General features: G+C 68.3%; 1 protein-coding gene across 1 annotated transcript in view; it reads left to right on the plus strand.

Annotated features, from left to right (window-relative positions):
• OPLAH (5-oxoprolinase, ATP-hydrolysing) overlaps nt 1-23,112 on the plus strand; it is a 37,997-nt gene that overhangs the window by 2,835 nt on the left and 12,050 nt on the right. Inside the window, exons 3-18 of the mRNA XM_072925149.1 lie at nt 2,200-2,314; nt 3,128-3,251; nt 5,008-5,203; nt 6,365-6,530; nt 7,874-8,012; nt 9,021-9,088; nt 9,686-10,056; nt 10,327-10,439; nt 12,109-12,279; nt 13,102-13,239; nt 18,399-18,537; nt 19,095-19,207; nt 19,986-20,137; nt 21,010-21,170; nt 21,640-21,741; nt 22,937-23,111. Coding sequence (XP_072781250.1) covers nt 2,200-2,314; nt 3,128-3,251; nt 5,008-5,203; nt 6,365-6,530; nt 7,874-8,012; nt 9,021-9,088; nt 9,686-10,056; nt 10,327-10,439; nt 12,109-12,279; nt 13,102-13,239; nt 18,399-18,537; nt 19,095-19,207; nt 19,986-20,137; nt 21,010-21,170; nt 21,640-21,741; nt 22,937-23,111 — 2,443 coding nt within the window. The remainder of the gene's footprint in view (nt 1-2,199; nt 2,315-3,127; nt 3,252-5,007; nt 5,204-6,364; nt 6,531-7,873; nt 8,013-9,020; nt 9,089-9,685; nt 10,057-10,326; nt 10,440-12,108; nt 12,280-13,101; nt 13,240-18,398; nt 18,538-19,094; nt 19,208-19,985; nt 20,138-21,009; nt 21,171-21,639; nt 21,742-22,936; nt 23,112) is intronic.

A 23,112-nucleotide genomic window follows, 5' to 3' on the forward strand; every position in this document is an offset into this window, starting at 1 on the left:
CCCAGGCACGGCCGCAGCTCTTCGACCTGGTGAGCACCTGGGCACACACCTGGGCACAGCTGGCACACACCTGGGCACACACCTGGGCACACACCTGGGCATACACCTGGGCACACACCTGTACCCCTAACCCATCCCTAACCCACCCAAACCCCACCCCAAACCCAACAACCCAAACCCAACACCTGCTGCACATCGGCACCCAGGCGCGGCCACACCTCTTCGACCTGGTGAGCACCTGGGCACAGCTGGCACACACCTGGGCACACCTGGGTACACACCTGTACCCCTAACCCATCCCCAAACCCACACCCATCCCACACCGACACTGCTGCACATCGGCACGCAGGCGCGGCCGCAACTCTTCGACCTGGTGAGCACACCTGGGCACAGCTGGGCACAGCTGGGCACACCTGGGCACACACCTGTACCCCTAACCCACCCCAAACCCACCCCAAACCCACCCAAAACCCAATAACCCACACCCACCCCACACCCACACCTGCTGCACATCGGCACCCAGGCGCGCCCGCGCCTCTTCGACCTGGTGAGCACCTGGGCACAGCTGGGCACAGCTGGCACACACCTGGGCACACACCTGTGTGCACACCTGGCACTCACCTGGCACATACATGGCACACACCTGGCACACACCTGGGCACAGCTGGGCACACCTGTACATGGATACACCTGGACACACACCTGGACACACACCTGGGCACACACCTGGGCACACACCTGGGCACACCTGGGCACACCTGTGCCCGTGCTGGCACTGCCAGGCTCTGTGGTGCCACATCCCCCTGTCCCCGTGTCCCCTGGGGTGGGGGTGTCAGGTCCCTGTGCCCGCAGTGCCACGTGTCCCCTGTGTCCTGTGACCCCTCGGTGACCCCTCGGTGACCCGTGGCCGCCTGGCACGGGGCTGGCACATCCCGTGACCGGCACGTCCCGTGACTGGCACCGTGTCCCCGTGTGCCCCCGTGTCCCCGTGTGCCCCACATTGTCCCCAGCACCCTGTCCCTGTGTCCCTGCTCAGGGTGGCACCGTGTCCCCTGTGTCCCACACTGTCCCTGTGTGTCCCACAGTGTCCCCTCCTGGGCTGGCACCGTGTCCCCTGTGCCCCACCGTGTCCCCCTGTGCCCCACAGTGTTCCCAGCACCCTGTCCCCGTGTCCCTGCTGAGGGTGGCACCGTGTCCCCTGTGTCCCACACTGTCCTGCTGTGGGGCTCAGTGTCCCCTCATGTCCCCTGTCCCCTGTCCCCCCCACTGTCAGGGCCTGGCTGGGTGTCCTTGGCATGTCCCTGTCCCCTGTCCCTGTCCCTGTCCCCTATCCCCTGTCCCCTGTCCCTGTCACATGTCCCCTGTCCCCTGTCCCTGTCCCTGTCCCCTATCCCCTGTCCCCTGTCCCTGTCCCCTGTGCCTGTCCCCTGTCCCTGTCCCTGTCCCTGTGTCCCCTGTCCTCGTGTCCCCATCCCTGTCCCTGTCCCGTGTCAGGTGTCCTTGGCGTGTCCCTGTCCCTGTCCCATGTCCCCCCGTGTTCCCCCGTGTCCCCTGTCCCCTGTCCCTATCCCTGTCCCTGTCCCTGTCCCCGTCCCCTGTCCCTGTCCCTGTCACATGTCCCCCCGTGTCCCCCCGTGTCCCCATCCCTGTCCCTGTCCCCCCCGGTGGCCGATGGCTCTGGCCGGGCCGTGCTGGCCACGGGCCAGGACTGGCCCCGAGCCCGACCCCGCTGACAGGACAGGGACAGGGACAGAGGACAGGGACAGGGACAGGGACGGGGGACAGGCACAGGGACACCCGACACGGGACAGGGACAGGGACAAGGGACACGGGGGGACACGGGGGGACATGTGACGGGGACAGGGACACGCCAAGGACACCTGACACGGGACAGGGACAGGGGACACGGGGGGACACGAGGGGACACGGAACGCGGACAGGGGATGTGGGAGGAACAGAGGGGACAGAGGATGCAGGACAGGGGACACAGGACACAGCGGGGGGGACACGGAGGGACATGGAGGGGACAGGGGACAAGAGGGGACATGGTGCCGGTCACAGGAGGGGAGGGGGGGACACTGGTGCCACCCCAGTCCTGTCGCTGTCCTGTCCCAGTGCCACCCCACTCCTGTCCCAGTGCCATCCCGGTCCTGTCCCTGTCCTGGTGCCACCCCGGGGTGTCCCCGCGTGTCCCCGCAGGAGGTGGCCATGCCCGAGGTGCTCTACGAGGAGGTGATCGAGGTGGACGAGCGGCTGATCCCGGAGCAGCCGGATTGTCACCTGCCGGGGAGTGACACCTGGCCCCGGGTGCAAGGTGGGACACGGGGGTGGCACTGGGACACGGGGGTGGCACTGCCATTGTCACCTGCCGGGGAGTGACACCTGGCCCCGCGTGCAAGGTGGGACATGGGGGTGGCACTGCCATTGTCACCTGCCCGGGAGTGACACATGGCCCCGGGTGCAAGGTGGGACACGGGGGTGGCACTGGGGTGGCACTGCCATTGTCACCTGCCGGGGAGTGACACCTGGCCCCGGGTGCAAGGTGGGACACTGGGGTGGCACTGGGGTGGCACTGCCATTGTCACCTGCCGGGGAGTGACACATGGCCCCGGGTGCAAGGTGGGACATGGGGGTGGCACTGGGACACGGGGGTGGCACTGGGGTGTCACCTGGCAGGTGACCCTGCTGTCACCAAGCCCCGCTGCTCTGTGAGGTGGCACCGGGGGGTTTTGGGGTCTCAGGGGGGAGGTGACACCACTGTCCCCATGTCCCCCAGGGGTGGCCGGGGTGACCCTGCTGGTGCAGTTTGGGGGTCTCAGGGGGGAGGTGACACTGCTGTCCCCCAGGGGTGGCCGGGGTGACCCTGCTGGTGCAGTTTGGGGATTTTGGGGGGGAGGTGACACTGCTGTCCCCCAGGGGTGGCCGGGGTGACCCTGCTGGTGCAGTTTGGGGGTTTTGGGAGGGGAGGTGACACCGCTGTCCCCCAGGGGTGGCCGGGGTGACCCTGCTGGTGCAGTTTGGGGGTTTTGGGGGGAGGTGACACTGCTGTCCCCCAGGGGTGGCCGGGGTGACCCTGCTGGTGCAGTTTGGGGGTCTCAGGGGGGGAGGTGACACTGCTGTCCCCCAGGGGTGGCCGGGGTGACCCTGCTGGTGCAGCGGCCGCTGGACGAGGCGCGGCTGCGCGAGGACCTGGAGCGGGTCCTGGCCCGCGGCATCCGGAGCCTGGCGGTGCTGCTGCTGCACAGCTACGCGTGAGGGGCTGGGGGGTTTGGGGGGGATTTGGGGGGTCCTGGGGGGTCCTGGGGGGGATTTGGGGGGTCCCGGGTGGGGTTTGGGGGGTCCCAGGGGTCCCCAGAGCCCGGCGGTGCTGCTGCTGCACAGCTACGCGTGAGGGGCTGGGGGGTTTGGGGGGGATTTGGGGGGTCCTGGGGGGGTTTGGGGGGTCCCGGGGGGGTTTGGGGGGTCCTGGGGGTGGTTTGGGGGGTCCCGGGGGTGATTTGGGGGGTCCTGGGGGTGGTTTGGGGGGACCTGGAGGGGATATGGGGGGTCCTGGGGGTGGTTTCGGGGGTCCTGGGTGGGGTTTGGGGGGTCCTGGGGGTGGTTTGGGGGTCCTGGGTGGGGTTTGGGGGGTCCTGGTGGGGTTTGGGGGGCATTTGGGGGGGTCCCGGGGGTGGTTTGGGGGGTCCTGGGGGTGGTTTGGGGGTCCTGGGGGGGATTTGGGGGGCCCCGGGGGGGATTTGGGGGGCCCCGGGGGGGTTTGGGGGGTCCTGGGGGAGATTCGGGGGTCCTGGAGGGGTTTGGGGGGTCCTGGGTGGGGTTTGGGGGCTTCTGGGGGGGATTTGGGGGGTCCTGGGGGGGTTTGGGGGGTCCCGGGGGGGATTTGGGGGGTCCCGGGGGTGGTTTGGGGGGTCCCGGGGGTCCCCAGAGCCCAGCGGAGCTGCTGCTGCACCGCTACGCGTGAGGGGCTTTGGGGAAATTGGGCAAAAGGAGAAATTCTGCCCCAAATCCGGCCCCGCGTTCAGCCCCGCCCCTCCTCGCGGCGTTAATTGCCGCTAATTCGGCGTTAATTAAAGGCGTTAATTGGCCCGGAAAGCCGCAGCCGAAATGGGAGAGGAAATTCCGGGAAAGGGCAACGAGGGAAGATCGGGAAAGGGGAAAGTGCCCGAATTTGGGTCTGGGGGAGAAAAAAGAGAGAAAAGTGCCCGAATTTGGGTCTGGGGGAGAAAAAAGAGAGAAAAGTGCCCGAATTTGGGTCTGGGGGTGAAAAAAGAGAGAAAAGTGCCCGGATTTGGGTCTGGGGGCGAAAAAGAGAGAAAAGAGAGGAAAATGCCCGGATTTGGGGCTGGGGCTCAAAAACAGGTGACACACAGGTGACACAGGTAGCACAGGTGTGACACAGGTGGCCCAGGTGTGACACAGGTGGCACACAGGTGTGACACAGGTGTGACCCAGGTGACACACACCTGTCCCACAGGTGGCCCGGGCACGAGCAGCAGGTGGGGTGTGTGGGTACAGGTGACACACAGGTGACACACAGGTGTCCCCGCAGGTGGCCCGGGCACGAGGAGCAGGTGGGGTGTGTGGGTAGAGGTGTGACACAGGTGACCCAGGTGTGACACAGGTGGCACACAGGTGTGACACAGGTGTGACACAGGTGACACAGGTGACCCAGGTGTGACACAGGTGACACAGGTGTCCCCGCAGGTGTCCCGAGCACAAGGAGCAGGTGGGGTGTGTGGGTACAGGTGTGACACAGGTGACACAGGTGACACAGGTGACACACAGGTGACACACCTGTCCCCGCAGGTGGCCCGGGCACGAGCAGCAGGTGGGGTGTGTGGGTACAGGTGTGACACAGGTGACACAGGTGACACACAGGTGACACACACCTGTCCCCGCAGGTGGCCCGGGCACGAGCAGCAGGTGGGGTGTGTGGGTACAGGTGTGACCCAGGTGACACACAGGTGACACAGGTGACACACAGGTGTGACCCAGGTGTCCCCGCAGGTGGCCCGGGCACGAGGAGCAGGTGGGCGCCCTGGCACAGTCGCTGGGCTTCGCGCAGGTGTCGCTGTCCTCGGCGGTGGCGGGCATGGCGCGGGCGGTGCCGCGCGGCCTCACGGCCTGTGCCGACGCGTACCTGAGCCCCGGCGTGCGGCGCTACCTGCGCGGCTTCTGCCAGGGCTTCCGGCACGGCCTGCGGGTGAGCGGGGACGGGACGGGACTGACCCGGGACTGACACGGGACTGACACGGGATAGGGGGGGACTGACACGGGACTGACACAGGATAGAGCAGGACTGACCCGGGATAGAGCGGGACTGACCCGGGATAGAGCTGGGACAGAGCGGGGGACAGGGCGGGACTGACCTGGGACAGACCCGGGATAGAGCTGGGACAGGGCGGGACTGACCTGGGACAGACCCGGGACAGGGCGGGACTGACCCGGGACGGGGCGAGACTGACATGGGACTGACCCAGGACAGAGCGGGACTGACCCGGGATAGGGGGGGACAGAGCGGCACCGGCCCGGAACAGGGTGGGACTGACCCGGGATGGGGCGGGACTGACCCGGGACAGACACGGGACATGCGCTCGGACGGGGGGCTCTGACCCCCTGAACCCCCAAACCCGTTTTTAGGGGGTGCAGGTGCTGTTCATGCGCTCGGACGGGGGGCTCTGACCCCCTGACCCCCCTGACCCCCTGAACCCCGTTTTTAGGGGGTGCAGGTGCTGTTCATGGGGGGCTCTGACCCCCGACCCCCCAAACCCGTTTTTAGGGGGTGCAGGTGCTGTTCATGCGCTCGGACGGGGGGCTCTGACCCCTCTGACCCCCCCAAACCCCGATTTTAGGGGGTGCAGGTGCTGTTCATGCGCTCGGACGGGGGCTCTGACCCCCTGACCCCGTTTTTAGGGGGTGCAGGTGCTGTTCATGCGCTCGGACGGGGGGTCTGACCCCATTGACCCCCTGACCCCCCGTACCCCGTTTTTAGGGGGTGCAGGTGCTGTTCATGCGCTCGGACGGGGGGCTCTGACCCCCTGACCCCCATTTTTAGGGGGTGCAGGTGCTGTTCATGGGGGGCTCTGACCCCCCAAACCCCGTTTTTAGGGGGTGCAGGTGCTGTTCATGGGGGGCTCTGACCCCCCAAACCCGATTTTAGGGGGTGCAGGTGCTGTTCATGCGCTCGGACGGGGGGTCTGACCCCATTGACCCCCCAAACCCCGTTTTTAGGGGGTGCAGGTGCTGTTCATGCGCTCGGACGGGGGGCTCTGACCCCCTGACCCCCTGACCCCCATTTTTAGGGGGTGCAGGTGCTGTTCATGCGCTCGGACGGGGGCTCTGACCCCCTGAACCCCGTTTTTAGGGGGTGCAGGTGCTGTTCATGCGCTCGGACGGGGGGCTCACGCCCATGGACACCTTCGGGGGGGCTCGGGCCATCCTGTCGGGTCCGGCCGCGGGGGTCGTGGGCTACGCCCGGACCACCTTCGACCCCCAGGACGGGACCCCCGTGATCGGCTTCGACATGGGAGGTGAGGGCGGGGCCCGGGGGTCCGGGGGGTCTGGGGGATTGGGGTCACGGGGAGGGGGTCCCGGGGGTCTGGGGTCACAGGGAGGGGGTCCCGGGGGATTGGGGTCATGGGGAGGGGGTCCTGGGGGACTGGGGTCATAGGGAGGGGGTCCCGTGGGATTGGGGTCCCAGAAAGGGGGTCCCGGGGGTCTGGGGTCATGGGGAGGGGGTCCTGGAGGTCTGGGGTCCCGGGGGTCTGGGGTCTTGGGGAGGGGTTCTGGGGGGATTGGGGTCATGGGGAGGGGGTCCCGGGGGACTGGGGTCACAGGGAGGGGGTCCCATGGGATTGGGGTCCGGGGGTCACTGGCTGGGGTTGGGGTCCTGGGAAGGGGATCCTGTTGGGATTTGGGTTATGGGGAGGGGGTCCTGCTGGGTCTCGGGTCCTGCTGGGTCTGGGGTCCGGCAGTTTTGGGGTGCAGCAGTTTTGGGGTCTGTCTGGGTCTGGGGTCTGGCAGTTTTGGGGTGCAGCAGCTCTGGGGTCTGTCTGGGTCTGGGGTGCGGCAGTTTCGGGGTGCGGCAGTTTCGGGGTGCAGCAGTTTTGGGGTGCAGCAGTTTTGGGGTCCCGCTGGGTCTGGGGTCTGGCAGTTTTGGGGTGCGGCAGTTTTGGGGTCCCGCAGTTTCGGGGTCCCGCAGTTTCGGGGTGCAGCAGTTTTGGGGTCCCGCAGTTTCGGGGTCCCGCAGTTTCGGGGTCCCGCAGTTTCGGGGTCCCGCAGTTTTGGGGTCCCGCAGTTTCAGGGTGCAGTTTTGGGGTCCCGCAGTTTCGGGGTGCAGCAGTTTTGGGGTCCCGCAGTTTCAGGGTGCAGTTTTGGGGTCCCGCAGTTTCGGGGTGCGGCAGTTTCGGGGTGCAGCAGTTTTGGGGTCCCGCAGTTTCGGGGTCCCGCAGTTTCGGGGTCCCGCAGTTTCGGGGTGCAGCAGTTTCGGGGTCCCGCGGTTTTGGGGTGCAGCAGTTTTGGGGTCCCGCAGTTTTGGGGTCCCGCAGTTTTGGGGTCCGGCAGTTTTGGGGTCCCGCAGTTTTGGGGTGCGGCAGCTCTGGGGTGCGGCAGTTTTGGGGTGCGGCAGTTTTGGGGTGCAGCAGTTTCGGGGTCCCGCAGTTTCGGGGTCCCGCAGTTTTGGGGTCCCGCAGTTTCGGGGTGCAGCAGTTTTGGGGTCCCGCAGTTCTGGGGTCCCGCAGTTTTGGGGTGCAGCAGTTTTGGGGTGCAGTTTTGGGGTCCCGCAGTTTCGGGGTCCCGCAGTTTCGGGGTGCAGCAGTTTTGGGGTGCAGTTTTGGGGTCCCGCAGTTCTGGGGTGCAGTTTCGGGGTCCGCAGGCACCTCGACCGACGTGAGCCGCTACGCGGGCGAGTTCGAGCACGTGTTCGAGGCCACCACGGCGGGGGTCGCCATCCAGAGCCCGCAGCTGCACATCAGCACCGTGGCCGCGGGGGGGGGGTCCCGCCTCTTCTTCAGGTGGGAATGGGGGGGAGAGGGGTCCTGACTGTTCTTCAGGTGGGAATGGGGGGGCGGGGGGGGTCCCGCCTCTTCTTCAGGTGGGGGGGCCTTGGGGCGGGGTCCCGGCTGTTCTTCAGGTGGGGGGCGGGGGGATGGGGGGGCCGGGGGAAGGGGAGGGGGCTCCAAGTGTTGGGAGGCTGGGGGGGGTCCAGGGGATGGGGAGGGGTCTGGGGCTGTGGAGGGATCCAGGGGCTGGGGAGGGGGTCCGGGGCTGGGGGAGGGGGTCCGGGGGCTGAGGAGGGGGTCCAGGGGCTGGGGAGGGGGTCCAGGGGCTGAGGAGGGGGTCCAGGGGATGGGGAGGGGGTCCGGGGGCTGGGGAGGGGGTCCGGGACCTGGGGGGGATCCGGAAGCTGGGGAGGGTGTCCAGGACCTGGGGAGGGGTCCGGGGGCAGGGGAGGGGGTCCAGGGGCTTGGGGAGGGGGTCCGGGGGCTGGGGAGGGGGTCCAGGGGCTGGGGAGGGGGTCCAGGGGCTGAGGAGGGGGTCCAGGGGCTGAGGAGGGGGTCCGGGGGATGGGGAGGGGGTCCAGGGGATGGGGAGGGGGTCCGGGGCTGGGGAGGGGGTCCGGGGCTGGGGAGGGGGTCCAGGGGCTGGGGAGGGGGTCCGGGGGCTGAGGAGGGGGTCCAGAGGATGGGGAGGGGATCCGGGGGCTGAGGAGGGGGTCCAGAGGATGGGGAGGGGATCCAGGGGATGGGGAGGGGGTCCAGGGGCTGGGGGGGGTCCGGGGCCTGGGGAGGGGGTCCGGGGGATGGGCGGGGCTGGGGAGGGGGCTCCAGGTGTGTCCCAGGTGAATGAGGTGCGCCCCCGTGGGTGTCACTGTCCCTTCCGTGTCCCCGCGGGTGTCGCTGTCTGTCTTGTGCCCCCCGTGGGTGTCCCCGTGTCCCCCTGAGTGTCCCCATGTCCCCCTGAGTGTCCCCGTGTCCCCTGAGTGTCCCCGTGTCCCCCTGAGTGTCCCCGTGTCCCCGCAGGTCCGGTCTCTACGTGGTCGGTCCCGAGTCCGCGGGCGCCCACCCGGGACCCGCCTGTTACCGCAAGGGTGAGTGAGGGACACCCGTGTCCCCGTGTCACCCTGACCCCCCGTGTCCCCCCCTGACCCCCGTGTCCCCCTGACCCCGCCGTGCCACCCCTGACCCCTCTGTGTCCCCTCTGAGCCCCCCGTGTCCTTCTATCCCCCGTGTCCCGGTGTCCCCAGGCGGTCCCTGACCCCCCTGACCCCCATGTCCCCGCGGTGTCCCCCTGACCCCCGTGTCCCCCTGACCCCCGTGTCCCCCCGTGTCCCCAGGCGGTCCCTGACCCCCGTGTCCCCGCGGTGTCCCCAGCCGGTCCCTGACCCCCGTGACCCCCCTGACCCCCGTGTCCCCGCGGTGTCCCCAAGCAGTCCCTGACCCCCCGGTGTCCCCCTGACCCCCGTGTCCCCCCGGTGTCCCCAGGCGGTCCCTGACTCGCCTGACCTCCCCCGTGTCCCCAGCCGGTCCCTGACCCCTCTGACCCCCCGGTGTCCCCAGCCGGTCCCTGACCCCCGTGTCCCGCGGTGTCCCCAGCCGGTCCCTGACCCCCGTGTCCCCCCGGTGTCCCCAGCCGGTCCCTGACCCCCGGTGTCCCCCTGACCCCTGTGACCCCCCGGTGTCCCCAGGCGGTCCCCTGACTGTCACCGACGCCAACCTGGTGCTGGGCCGGCTGCTCCCCGAGTTCTTCCCGCGGATCTTCGGTCCCGGCGAGGATCAGCCGCTGTGCCGGGACACGGCGGCGGCGGCGTTCCGGGAGCTGGCGGCCACCATCCGCGCCTTCCAGAGGGGCTCCGGGGGCTCCGGGGGCTCCGGGGGCTCCGGGGACACCGGGGGCTCCGGGGACACCGGGGACACTGCGGACACCGGGGACACCGGGGACACCGGGGACACCGCGGACACCGGGGACACCGAGGCGCTCTCGGTGGAGGAGGTGGCCCTGGGCTTCATCCGGGTGGCCAACGAGGCCATGTGCCGACCCATCCGCGCCCTGACGGAGGTGGGGGTCCCTCGGGGGTCCCGGGGGGCTCGGGGGGTCCCGGGGGACAGTGGTGTCCCCTCCCGCTGGGTGGGTGTCCCTCGGGGGTCCCGGGGGTCCCGGTGTCACCTCCCGCTGGGTGGGTGTCCCTCGGGGGTCCCGGGGGTCGCGGTGTCACTGCCCGCTGGGTGGGTGTCCCGCGGGGGTCGCGGTGTCCCCTCCCGCTGGGTGGGGGTCCCGAGGGTCCCGGGGGTCCCGGGGGTCCCGGTGTCACCGGCTGTCCCCTGGCAGGCGCGGGGACACGAGGCGGCGCGACACGTGCTGGCGTGTTTCGGGGGCGCCGGGGGGCAGCACGCCTGTGCCATCGCCCGCACGCTGGGCATGGCCCGGGTCTTCATCCACAGGTGGGTGCGGGGGGGACCCCCGGGGTGGGCGGGGGGCGTGGGGACCCCCGGGATGGGGCGGGGGGCATGGGGACCCCCGGGATGGGGCGGGGGGCACGGGGACCCCCGGGATGGGCAGCGGGCATGGGGACCCCCGGGGTGGGGCGGGGGGCACGGGGACCCCCGGGATATGGGGCAGGGGGCGCGGGGACCCCCGGGATGGGGCGGGGGGCGTGGGGACCCCCGGCATGGGGGGCAGCTGGGGGGGGGCCGTGGGGACCCTCGGGTTGGGGGGGCGGTCGTGGGAATCCCCGGGATGGGGTGCGGGGACCCCCCTGCATGGGCGGGGGGCACGGGGACCCCCGGGTTTGGGGTGGATCTGGGTGGGGGGCGTGGGGACCCCCAGGATGGGGCGGGGGGCGTGGGGACCCCCGGGTTTGGGGTGAGGGGTGTGGGGATCCCCTTTTTGGGGTGGGGGCAGTGGGGACCCGATTTGGGGCGGACCTGGAGGGTCCACAGGGATTCCCCTCTTGGGGGGGGGGTCCCGGAGACCCCGACCCTCCCCCTGCGGGGCTGGGGAGGGGCCCGAGGGATTTGGGGGACCGGTGGCTTTGGGAGGGGGTCCCCGGGGCTGGGACAGGGACGGGCCGGGGGAGTCCCGGGGCTGTCCCGGGCGGTGACAGCAGTGACCCGGGGCTGTCCCGGGCTGTCCCCGCGGTGTCCCCGCAGTGTCCCCGGCCTGTCCCCACGGTGACAGCGCTGTCCCCCCAGGCACAGCGGGCTGCTGTCGGCGCTGTCCCGGGGCTGTCCCGGCGCTGTCCCGGGGCTGTCCCCGCGGTGACAGTCCTGTCCCGGGACTGTCCCCCCAGGCACAGCGGGCTGCTGTCGGCGCTGTCCCGGGGCTGTCCCGGCGCTGTCCCGGGGCTGTCCCCGCGGTGACAGTCCTGTCCCGGGACTGTCCCCCCAGGCACAGCGGGCTGCTGTCGGCGCTCGGACTGGCGCTGTCCGGGGCTGTCCCGGGGCTGTCCCCGGCGGTGACAGGAGTGTCCCCGGGCTGTCCCCGCGGTGACAGGCCTGTCCCGGGGCTGTCCCGGGATGTCCCCCCAGGCACAGCGGGCTGCTGTCGGCGCTCGGGCTGTCCCGGGGCTGTCCCGGGGCTGTCCCGGGGCTGTCCCTGGGCTGTCCCCGCGGTGACAGGCCTGTCCCGGGCTGTCCCGGTCTGTCCCCGCAGGCACAGCGGGCTGCTGTCGGCGCTCGGGCTGTCCCGGGGCTGTCCCCGGGCGGTGACAGGCCTGTCCCGGGGCTGTCCCGGGGCTGTCGCGGGGCTGTCCCCGGGCGGTGACAGGCCTGTCCCGGGGCTGTCCCGGGATGTCCCCCCAGGCACAGCGGGCTGCTGTCGGCGCTCGGGCTGTCCCGGGGCTGTCCCGGGGCTGTCCCCGCGGTGACAGGAGTGTCCCCGGGCTGTCCCCCCAGGCACAGCGGGCTGCTGTCGGCGCTCGGGCTGTCCCGGGGCTGTCCCGGGGCTGTCCCGGGGCTGTCCCTGGGCTGTCCCCGCGGTGACAGGCCTGTCCCGGGCTGTCCCGGTCTGTCCCCGCAGGCACAGCGGGCTGCTGTCGGCGCTCGGGCTGTCCCGGGGCTGTCCCGGGGCTGTCCCCGCGGTGACAGGAGTGTCCCCGGGCTGTCCCCCCAGGCACAGCGGGCTGCTGTCGGCGCTCGGGCTGGCGCTGGCGGACGCGGTGCAGGAGGAGCAGGAGCCGTGCGCGCTCCCGTACGGCCCCGGCGCGTTCCCGCGGCTCGAGGAGCGGCTCCGGGAGCTGGAGCGGCGCTGCCGGGACGGGCTGCGGGCACAGGGATTCGCACCGTGAGAGAGGGACGGGGACAGGGACAGGGGACAGCGGGACAGGGGATGGGGACAGGGCACAGGGATTCGGCCCGTGAGAGAGCGGGGACAGGGATGGGGATGGGGACAGCGGGAGGGGACAGGGGATGGGACAGGGGATAGTGGGACGGGACCGGGGATAGGGGACAGGGACAGGGGACAGCAGGATGGGACAGGGAACAGTGGGATGGGGACAGGGGACAGCGGGATGGGACAGGGGATGGGGACAGGGGACACGGGATGGGACAGTGGGAAGGGACGGGGGACAGCGGGACGGGGACAGGGACAGCGGGATGGGACAGGGGATGGGGACAGGGCACAGGGATTCGCACCGTGAGCGAGAGAGGGGCTGGGGACAGCGGGAGGGACAGGGGACAGGGACAGGGGACAGGGGATGGGGACAGGGACAGGGGACAGGGGGATGGGGACAGGGGACAGGGGATGGGACAGGGGACAGCGGGGATGGGACAAGGGACAGGGGACAGGGGATGGGGACAGGGGACAGCGGGGATGGGACAAGGGACAGGGGACAGGGGATGGGACAGGGGACAGCGGGGATGGGACAAGGGACAGGGGACAGGGGATGGGGACAGGGGACAGGTGACACCGGAGATGGCAGGATGGGGACAGGGGACAGCGGGGACAGCAGGGATGGCAGGATGGGGACAGGGTGACCCAGTGGTTGTGACATTGGGGACAGGGTGACACAGTGCCACGGTGACAGGGTGACACAGGGTGACATAGTGACACAGTGTGACACAAGGTGACACCCGGTGACACAGACTGACCCGCGCCGTGCCGCAGGGAGCAGATCCGCACGGAGCCGTTCCTGCACCTGCGCTATGAAGGCACCGACTGTGCCCTGATGGTCTCTGCCCGCGGGCACCCGGCGCACCCCGGCTCCTGCGCCGCCGGCGACTTCCTGGCGGCCTTCACCGCCCGGTCAGTGCCACAGTGTCACCGGCCCTGTCCCAGTGTCACCAACTCTGTCCCAGTGTCACCAACTCTGTCCCAGTGTCACCAGCCCTGTCCCAGTGTCACCAGTCCTGTCCCAGTGTCACCAGTCCTGTCCCAGTGTCACCAACTCTGTCCCAGTGTCACCAGCCCTGTCCCAGTGTCACCAGCCCTGTCCCAGTGTCACCAACCCTGTCCCAGTGTCACTGCCCTGTCCCAGTGTCACCAACCCTGTCCCAGTGTCACCAGTCCTGTTCTGGGGCCACCAGTCCTGTCCCAGTGTCACCAGTCCTGTCCCAGTGTCACCAGCCTGGCATGGTGTCACCGGCCCGGCTCCTGCGCCGCCGGCGACTTCCTGGCGGCCTTCACCGCCCGGTCAGTGCCACAGTGCCACCAACTCTGTCCCAGTGTCACCAGCCCTGTCCCAGTGTTGTCACAATCCCACCCCCTCACCCCAATCCCATCCCTCACCCCAATCCCATCCCCTCACCCCAATCCCATCCCCTCACCCAATCCCATCTGTGCACCCCAATCCCATCTGTGCACCCCAATCCCATCCCTCACCCCAATCCCATCTGTGCACCCCAATCCCATCTGTGCACCCCAATCCCATCCCCTCACCCCAATCCCATCTGTGCACCCCAATCCCATCTGTGCACCCCAATCCCATCTGTGCACCCCAATCCCATCTGTGCACCCCAATCCCATCCCTCACCCCAATCCCATCCCCTCACCCCAATCCCATCCCTCACCCCAATCCCATCCCCTCACCCCAATCCCATCTGTGCACCCCAATCCCATCCCCTCACCCCAATCCCATCCCCTCACCCCAATCCCATCTGTGCACCCCAATCCCATTCCCTCACCCCAATCCCATCTGTGCACCCCAATCCCATCTGTGCACCCCAATCCCATCCCTCACCCCAATCCCATCCCTCACCCCAATCCCATCCCTCACCCCAATCCCATCTGTGCACCCCAATCCCATCTGTGCACCCCAATCCCATCTGTGCACCCCAATCCCATCCCCTCACCCAATCCCATCTGTGCACCCCAATCCCACCCCTCACCCCAATCCCATCTGTGCACCCCAATCCCATCTGTGCACCCCAATCCCATCTGTGCACCCCAATCCCATCCCCTCACCCCAATCCCATCCCTCACCCCAATCCCATCCCTCACCCCAATCCCATCCCTCACCCCAATCCCATCCCCTCACCCCAATCCCATCTGTGCACCCCAATCCCATCTGTGCACCCCAATCCCATCTGTGCACCCCAATCCCATCCCCTCACCCCAATCCCATCTGTGCACCCCAATCCCATCCCTCACCCCAATCCCATCTGTGCACCCCAATCCCATCCCCTCACCCCAATCCCATCTGTGCACCCCAATCCCATCTGTGCACCCCAATCCCATCTGTGCACCCCAATCCCATCCCCTCACCCCAATCCCATCTGTGCACCCCAATCCCATCTGTGCACCCCAATCCCATCTGTGCACCCCAATCCCATCCCTCACCCCAATCCCATCTGTGCACCCCAATCCCATCCCCTCACCCCAATCCCATCCCCACACCCCAATCCCATCCCTCACCCCAATCCCATCTGTGCACCCCAATCCCATCTGTGCACCCCAATCCCATCCCTCACCCCAATCCCATCCCTCACCCCAATCCCATCTGTGCACCCCAATCCCATCCCCGCACCCCAATCCCATCTGTGCACCCCAATCCCATCTGTGCACCCCAATCCCATCTGTGCACCCCAATCCCATCCCCTCACCCCAATCCCATCCCTCACCCCAATCCCATCTGTGCACCCCAATCCCATCCCTCACCCCAATCCCATCTGTGCACCCCAATCCCATCCCTCACCCCAATCCCATCCCTCACCCCAATCCCATCCCCTCACCCCAATCCCATCTGTGCACCCCAATCCCATCTGTGCACCCCAATCCCATCTGTGCACCCCAATCCCATCCCCTCACCCCAATCCCATCTGTGCACCCCAATCCCATCTGTGCACCCCAATCCCATCCCTCACCCCAATCCCATCTGTGCACCCCAATCCCATCCCCGCACCCCAATCCCATCTGTGCACCCCAATCCCATCCCCTCACCCCAATCCCATCCCTCACCCCAATCCCATCTGTGCACCCCAATCCCATCCCCGCACCCCAATCCCATCCCTCACCCCAATCCCATCTGTGCACCCCAATCCCATCCCCTCACCCCAATCCCATCCCTCACCCCAATCCCATCTGTGCACCCCAATCCCATCCCTCACCCCAATCCCATCCCCTCACCCCAATCCCATCTGTGCACCCCAATCCCATCTGTGCACCCCAATCCCATCCCCGCACCCCAATCCCATCTGTGCACCCCAATCCCATCCCCTCACCCCAATCCCATCCCCTCACCCCAATCCCATCTCCTCACCCCAATCCCATCCCCGCACCCCAATCCCATCTGTGCACCCCAATCCCAACCCCGCACCCCAATCCCATCTGTGCACCCCAATCCCATCTGTGCACCCCAATCCCATCCCTCACCCCAATCCCATCTGTGCACCCCAATCCCATCTGTGCACCCCAATCCCATCCCTCACCCCAATCCCATCTGTGCACCCCAATCCCATTCCCTCACCCCAATCCCATCCCCTCACCCCAATCCCATCCCTCACCCCAATCCCATCTGTGCACCCCAATCCCATCTGTGCACCCCAATCCCATCTGTGCACCCCAATCCCATCCCCTCACCCCAATCCCATCTGTGCACCCCAATCCCATCTGTGCACCCCAATCCCATCTGTGCACCCCAATCCCAACCCCGCACCCCAATCCCATCCCTCACCCCAATCCCATCTGTGCACCCCAATCCCATCTGTGCACCCCAATGCCATCTGTGCACCCCAATCCCATCTGTGCACCCCAATCCCATCCCCGCACCCCAATCCCATCCCTCACCCCAATCCCATCTGTGCACCCCAATCCCATCCCCGCACCCCAATCCCATCCCTGCACCCCAATCCCATCCCTCACCCCAATCCCATCCCCTCACCCCAATCCCATCTGTGCACCCCAATCCCATCCCCTCACCCCAATCCCATCCCCTCACCCCAATCCCATCTGTGCACCCCAATCCCATCCCCTCACCCCAATCCCATCCCTCACCCCAATCCAATCTGTGCACCCCAATCCCATTCCCTCACCCCAATCCCATCTGTGCACCCCAATCCCATCTGTGCACCCCAATCCCATCTGTGCACCCCAATCCCATCCCCTCACCCCAATCCCATCTGTGCACCCCAATCCCATCTGTGCACCCCAATCCCATCCCTCACCCCAATCCCATCTGTGCACCCCAATCCCATCCCCTCACCCCAATCCCATCTGTGCACCCCAATCCCATCTGTGCACCCCAATCCCATCTGTGCACCCCAATCCCATCCCTCACCCCAATCCCATCCCTCACCCCAATCCCATCCCCTCACCCCAAACCCATCTGTGCACCCAATCCCATCCCACACCCCAATCCCATCTGTGCACCCCAATCCCATCCCCTCACCCCAATCCCATCCCTCACCCCAATCCCATCTGTGCACCCCAATCCCATCCCTCACCCCAATCCCATCCCGACACCCCAATCCCATCCCTCACCCCAATCCCATCTGTGCACCCCAATCCCATCTGTGCACCCCAATCCCATCCCCTCACCCCAATCCTATCCCTCACCCCAATCCCATCTGTGCACCCCAATCCCATCCCTCACCCCAATCCCATCCCCTCACCCCAATCCCATCTGTGCACCCCAATCCCATCTGTGCACCCCAATCCCATCCCCTCACCCCAATCCTATCCCCTCACCCCAACCCCATCTGTGCACCCCAATCCCATCCCTCACCCCAATCCCACCTGTGCACCCCAATCCCATCCCCTCACCCCAATCCCATCCCTCACCCCAATCCCATCTGTGCACCCCAATCCCATCTGTGCACCCCAATCCCATCCCCTCACCCCAATCCCATCTGTGCACCCCAATCCCATCTGTGCACCCCAATCCCATCCCTCACCCCAATCCCATCTGTGCACCCCAATCCCATCTGTGCACCCCAATCCCATCCCCTCACCCCAACCCCATCTGTGCACCCCAATCCCATCCCTCACCCCAATCCCATCTGTGCACCCCAATCCCATCCCCTCACCCCAATCCCATCCCCTCACCCCAATCCCATCCCCTCACCCCAATCCCATCTGTGCACCCCAATCCCATCCCTCACCCCAATCCCATCTGTGCACCCCAATCCCATCTGTGCACCCCAATCCCATCCCTCACCCCAATCCCATCCCCTCACCCCAATCCCATCCCTCACCCCAATCCCATCCCTCACCCCAATCCCATCCCACCCCAATCCCATCCCTCACCCCAATCCCATCTGTGCACCCCAATCCCATCTGTGCACCCCAATCCCATCTGTGCACCCCAATCCCATCCCTCACCCCAATCCCATCTGTGCACCCCAATCCCATCCCTCACCCCAATCCCATCCCTCACCCCAATCCCATCTGTGCACCCCAATCCCATCCCTCACCCCAATCCCATCCCCTCACCCCAATCCCATCTGTGCACCCCAATCCCATCTGTGCACCCCAATCCCATCCCCTCACCCCAATCCCATCTGTGCACCCCAATCCCATCTGTGCACCCCAATCCCATCTGTGCACCCCAATCCCATCTGTGCACCCCAATCCCATCCCTCACCCCAATCCCCTCTCTCTGTGTGTCCCTGTGCCCCTACCCCATCCACCTGTCTCCCCCAGGTCGGTGTCCCTGTCCCCTCCCCGCTCTGGCTCCCTGTCCCCTCCCCGCTGTGGGTCCCTGTCCCCTCCCTCCCTGGTCCCTGCTCCGGTTCCGTGTCCCCTCCCGGGGTCCCCGTCCCCCCTGTGTGTCCCTGTAACCCCAGGGTTGGTGTCCCTGTCCCCGTGTCCCTCTGTCACCTCGGGGTCAGTGTCCCCTGTCCCCCCAGCTCGGTGTCCCTGTCCCCCTGTCCCTGTCCCGGCCGGTGTCACTGACACCCCCGTGTGTCCCTGTCCCCATCCCCTGTCCCCTGTCCCCTGTCCCTGTCACCCCCGTGTCCCCTCCGCAGGTACCGGCAGGAGTTCGGGTTCACCATGCCGGGCCGGGCCGTGCTGGTGGACGATCTGCGGGTGCGCGGCACCGGCAGCACCGAGCCCGTGCCCGAGACCCCCCTGGGACCCCGCGGGCACCCCCCGCGCCCCGAGACGGTGAGGGGGCACCGGGGCACGGGGGGCATGGGGGGACTGGGGGGACAGGGGGCACCGGGGGCACCCCCCGCGCCCCGAGACGGTGAGGGGGGACCGGGGAACCGGGGGCACCGGGGGGACAGGGGGAACCGGGGAACCGGGGGCACCCCCCGCGCTCCGAGACGGTGAGGGGGCACCGGGGAACTGGGGGATACTGGGGGGACAGGGGGCACCGGGGGCACCGGGGGCACTGGGGGCACTGGGGGCACTGGGGGGCACTGGGGGGCACTGGGGGCATCAGGGGAATGAATGGGGCAAATGGGGCCTGGGGGTACCTGGGGGTACCTGGGGGTACCTGGGCTCTGGGGGTGACCCATGGGACTGGAGGTCCTGGAGGGTCCTGGGGTGACCCAGAGGGCTGAGAGTGACCAGAGGGTGACCCAGGAATGACCCCAGGTGACCCCTGGGTGACCCCGGTGGGTGTCCCCAGGTGACCTGGTGCTATTTCGAGGGGGGGTACCGGGACACCCCTGGGTGACCCCTGGGTGACCCCGGTGACCCCGGTGGGTGTCCCCCAGGTGACCCGGTGCTATTTTGAGGGGGGGTACCGGGACACCCCCGTGTTCCTGCTGGGGGAGTTGGGCAGTGACCACGTCCTGCCCGGGCCGGCCATCGTCATCGACACCAACAGGTGACACGGACACGGGGGACACAGAGGGGGACACGGGGGGACAGGGACAGGGGACAGGGACAGGGACAGGGGACAGGGACAGGGACACAGGGACAGGGATGGGGGTCAGGGATGGGGACAGGGACAGGGACAGAGGGGACAGGGACAGGGACAGGGACAGGGGGACAGGGATGGGGACACAGGGACAGGGACAGGGGACAGGGGTCAGGGGACAGGGACAGGGACGGGGGATGGGGGTGACGGGGGGGACAGGGGGGGACAGGGGACAGGCGGGCACAGGGACAAGGACAGGGGACAGGGGGGATGGGGGTGACAGTGGGGGGACAGTGGGACACTGGGGACAGCAGCAGGACACCAGGGACAGTGAGGGACAGTGGGGGGACAGAGGGGGGGACAGTTGCGGGGGTTCCAGGGGACCCCGAGGCGCTATGGGGGCATCCTGGGGGGTTCGGGGGTCCCCGGGGGGCCCGGAGGGGTTTCGGGGGGTCCCGGGGGGTTTCGGGGGTCCCGGGGGGTCCCGGGGGTTTTGGGGGTCCCCGGGGGGGTTTGGGGGGCCCAGGGGAGTTTGGGGGGTCCCGGGGGGTTTGGGGGGTCCCGGGGGGATTTGGGGGGCCCCGGTGGGTTTCGGGGGTCCCGGGGGTTTTGAGGGGTCCCGGTGGGTTTTGGGGGGTCCCGGGTGGGTTTGGGGGTCCCGGTGGGTTTTGGGGGGCCCCGGTGGGTTTCGGGGGGTCCCGGGGGGGTTTTGGGGGGTCCCGGCTCCCCCTGACCGCCGCCGCAGCACCATCGTGGTGGAGCCGGGCTGCGTGGCCACCGTGACGCGGTTCGGGGACATCAACATCGCGGTGGGCGCGGGGCCGGCGGCGGCGCGGGACACGCGGCTGGAGCCGGTGCGGCTCTCGGTGTTCTCGCACCGCTTCATGAGCATCGCAGGTGGGGCTGGGGGCGTTTGGGGGGTCCCGGGGGGGTTTGGAGGGTCCTGGGGGTTCCTGGGGGTCTCCTGGGGGTCTCCCAATTTTGGGGTGCCCCTGAGGGTCTCCGGGAGTGGGGACTTGACTCAAACTCATCACCCCCCCCACAGCTCCCCATGGCAGATCCGTGATGGGGGATCCCGGGGTGGTCCCAGGGATGGCCCCAGGGGGGTCTCAGGGGTCTCTGAGTGGTCCCAGGGTGGTCCTGGTGGTCTCTGTCTGTTCCCGGGGGTCTCTCAGGGGTCCTGGGGGTCTCTCAGGGCCCCCTGGCCGTGCTGGTTTTGGGGTGCTCTGGCCATTCCCTCTGGTCTCTCAGGGGTCTCTTGGGGGTCTCTCGGGGGTCCCTGGGGTCTCTTGGGGGTCCCGGGGGTCTCTGGGGGGTGTTTCAGGGGTCTCTGTCTGTTCCCGGGAGTCTCTGTCTGTTCCCGGGGGTCTCTCAGGGGTCTCTGTCCATTCCTGAGGGTCTCTCGGGTCTCTCGGGGGTCCCGGGGGTCTCTGTCCATTCCTGGGGGTCTCTCGGGGGTCCTGGGAGTCTCTCGGGGGTCTCTTGGGGGTCCCGGGGGTCTCTCAGGGGCCTCTGTCTGTTCCCTGGGGTCTCTCGGGGGTCTCTCAGGGGTCTCTCGGGGGTCTCTCGGGGTCCCTCGGGGGTCTGAGCGTACCCTAACCCCGCAGAGCAGATGGGGCGCGCGCTGCAGCGCTCGGCCGTCTCCAACACCAACCGTGCTGGTTTTGGGGGTCTCTCGGGGGTCCCGGGGGTCTCTGGGGGGTCCCTGGGGGTCTCTCGGGGGTCTCTCAGGGGTCTCTGGGGGCACTGAGGGTACCCTAACCCCGCAGAGCAGATGGGGCGCGCTCTGCAGCGCTCGGCCGTCTCCACCAACATCAAGGAGCGTTTGGATTTCTCCTGCGCGCTCTTCGGGCCCGACGGGGGGCTGGTGTCCAACGCCCCCCACATCCCCGTGCACCTGGGCGCCATGCAGGAGGCCGTGCAGTTCCAGGTGGGATTGGGGGATTTGGGGGGTCCCAGAGGGGTTTGGGGGGTCCCAGGGGGGGATTTGGGGGGTCCCAGGGGGGTTTGGGGGGTCCCAGAGGGTTTGGGGGCTGGTGTCCAACGCCCCCCACATCCCCGTGCACCTGGGCGCCATGCAGGAGGCCGTGCAGTTCCAGGTGGGGTTTGGGGATTTGGGGGGATTTGGGGGGTCCCAGGTGGGATTGGGGGGATTTGGGGGGTCCCTGGGGGGTTTGGGGGGTCACAGAGGGGTTTGGGGGCTGGTGTCCAACGCGCCCCACATCCCTGTGCACCTGGGCGCTATGCAGGAGGCCGTGCAGTTCCAGGTGGGATTGGGGGGATTTGGGGGGATTTGGGGGGTCCCAGGGGGGTTTGGGGGGTCCGAGGGGGGTTTGGGGGGTCCCTGGGGGGTCCCAGGGGGGATTTGGGGTTCAGCCCCCCCCCCATTTCCCCCCCAGATCCGTAACCTGGGCCCGGAGCTGCGGGAGGGGGACGTGATCCTGAGCAACCACCCCCGGGCGGGGGGCAGCCACCTGCCCGACCTGACCGTCATCACACCTGTGAGTGCCACCTGGGCACACACCTGGGGGCACCTGGGGGCACCTGGGGGCACCTGGGGGCACACCTGGGGGCACACCTGGGCACAGGGGGCAGCCACCTGCCCGACCTGACCGTCATCACACCGGTGAGTGCCACCTGGGACACCTGGGGCACCTGGGGGCACCTGGGGGCACCTGGGGGCACCTGGGCACACCTGGGGGCACCTGGGGGCACACCTGGGCACAGGGGGCAGCCACCTGCCCGACCTGACTGTCATCACACCTGTGAGTGCCACCTGGGACACCTGGGGCACACCTGGGGCACCTGGGAACACCTGGGCACACCTGGGCACACCTGGGGGCACACCTGGGGGCACACCTGGGCACACCTGGGGGCACCTGGGGGCACCTGGGGGCACACCTGGGGCACCTGGGCACACCTGGGGGCACCTGGGGGCACACCTGGGGACACCTGGGCACAGGGGGCAGCCACCTGCCCGACCTGACCTTCATCACACCTGTGAGTGCCACCTGGGGCACCTGGGGCACCTGGGGCACCTGGGGACACCTGGGGCACCTGGGCACACCTGGGCACACCTGAGCACACCTGGGGGCACCTGGGCACATCTGGGGGCACACCTGGGGCACCTGGGGCACCTGGGAGCACACCTGGGGCACACCTGGGTACACCTGGGGGCACCTGGGGCCACCTGGGCACACCTGGGCACACCTGGGGCACCTGGGACAGCCGTGCCCCCCTCAGGTGTCCTGGCTGGGTGTCACCAGCCCCCACAGTGTCACCTGTCCCAGGTGTCCTGTCCAGGTGTCTGACCCCCCTCAGTGTCACCTGTCCCGGTCTCTAACCCCTCAGTGTCACCTGTCCTGGTCCCTAACCCCTGTCCCACCTGTGCAGGTGTTCTGGCCAGGCCAGCCCCGCCCCGTGTCACCTGTCCCAGTCCCTAACCCCTCAATGTCACCTGTCCTGGTCCCTAACCCCTCAATGTCACCTGTCCCAGTCCCTAACCCCTCAATGTCACCTGTCCTGGTCCCTAACCCCTCAGTGTCACCTGTCCCAGGTGTTCTGGCCGGGCCAGCCCCGCCCTGTGTCACCTGTCCTGGTCCCTAACCCCTCAGTGTCACCTGTCCTGGTCCCTAACCCCTGTCCCACCTGTCCCAGGTGTCTAACCCCTCAGTGTCACCTGTCCCACCTGTACAGGTGTTCTGGCCGGGCCAGCCCCGCCCCGTGTTCTTCGTGGCCAGCCGTGGCCACCACGCCGACGTCGGGGGCTGCAGCCCCGGCTCGATGCCACCGCACTCGCAGAGCCTGGCCCAGGAGGGGGCCACCTTCGTGTCCTTCAAACTGGTCACCAACGGAGAGTTCCAGGAGCAGGG

Source organism: Taeniopygia guttata, chromosome 2 (assembly GCF_048771995.1).
Source record: "Taeniopygia guttata chromosome 2, bTaeGut7.mat, whole genome shotgun sequence".
NCBI lineage: Eukaryota > Metazoa > Chordata > Aves > Passeriformes > Estrildidae > Taeniopygia > Taeniopygia guttata.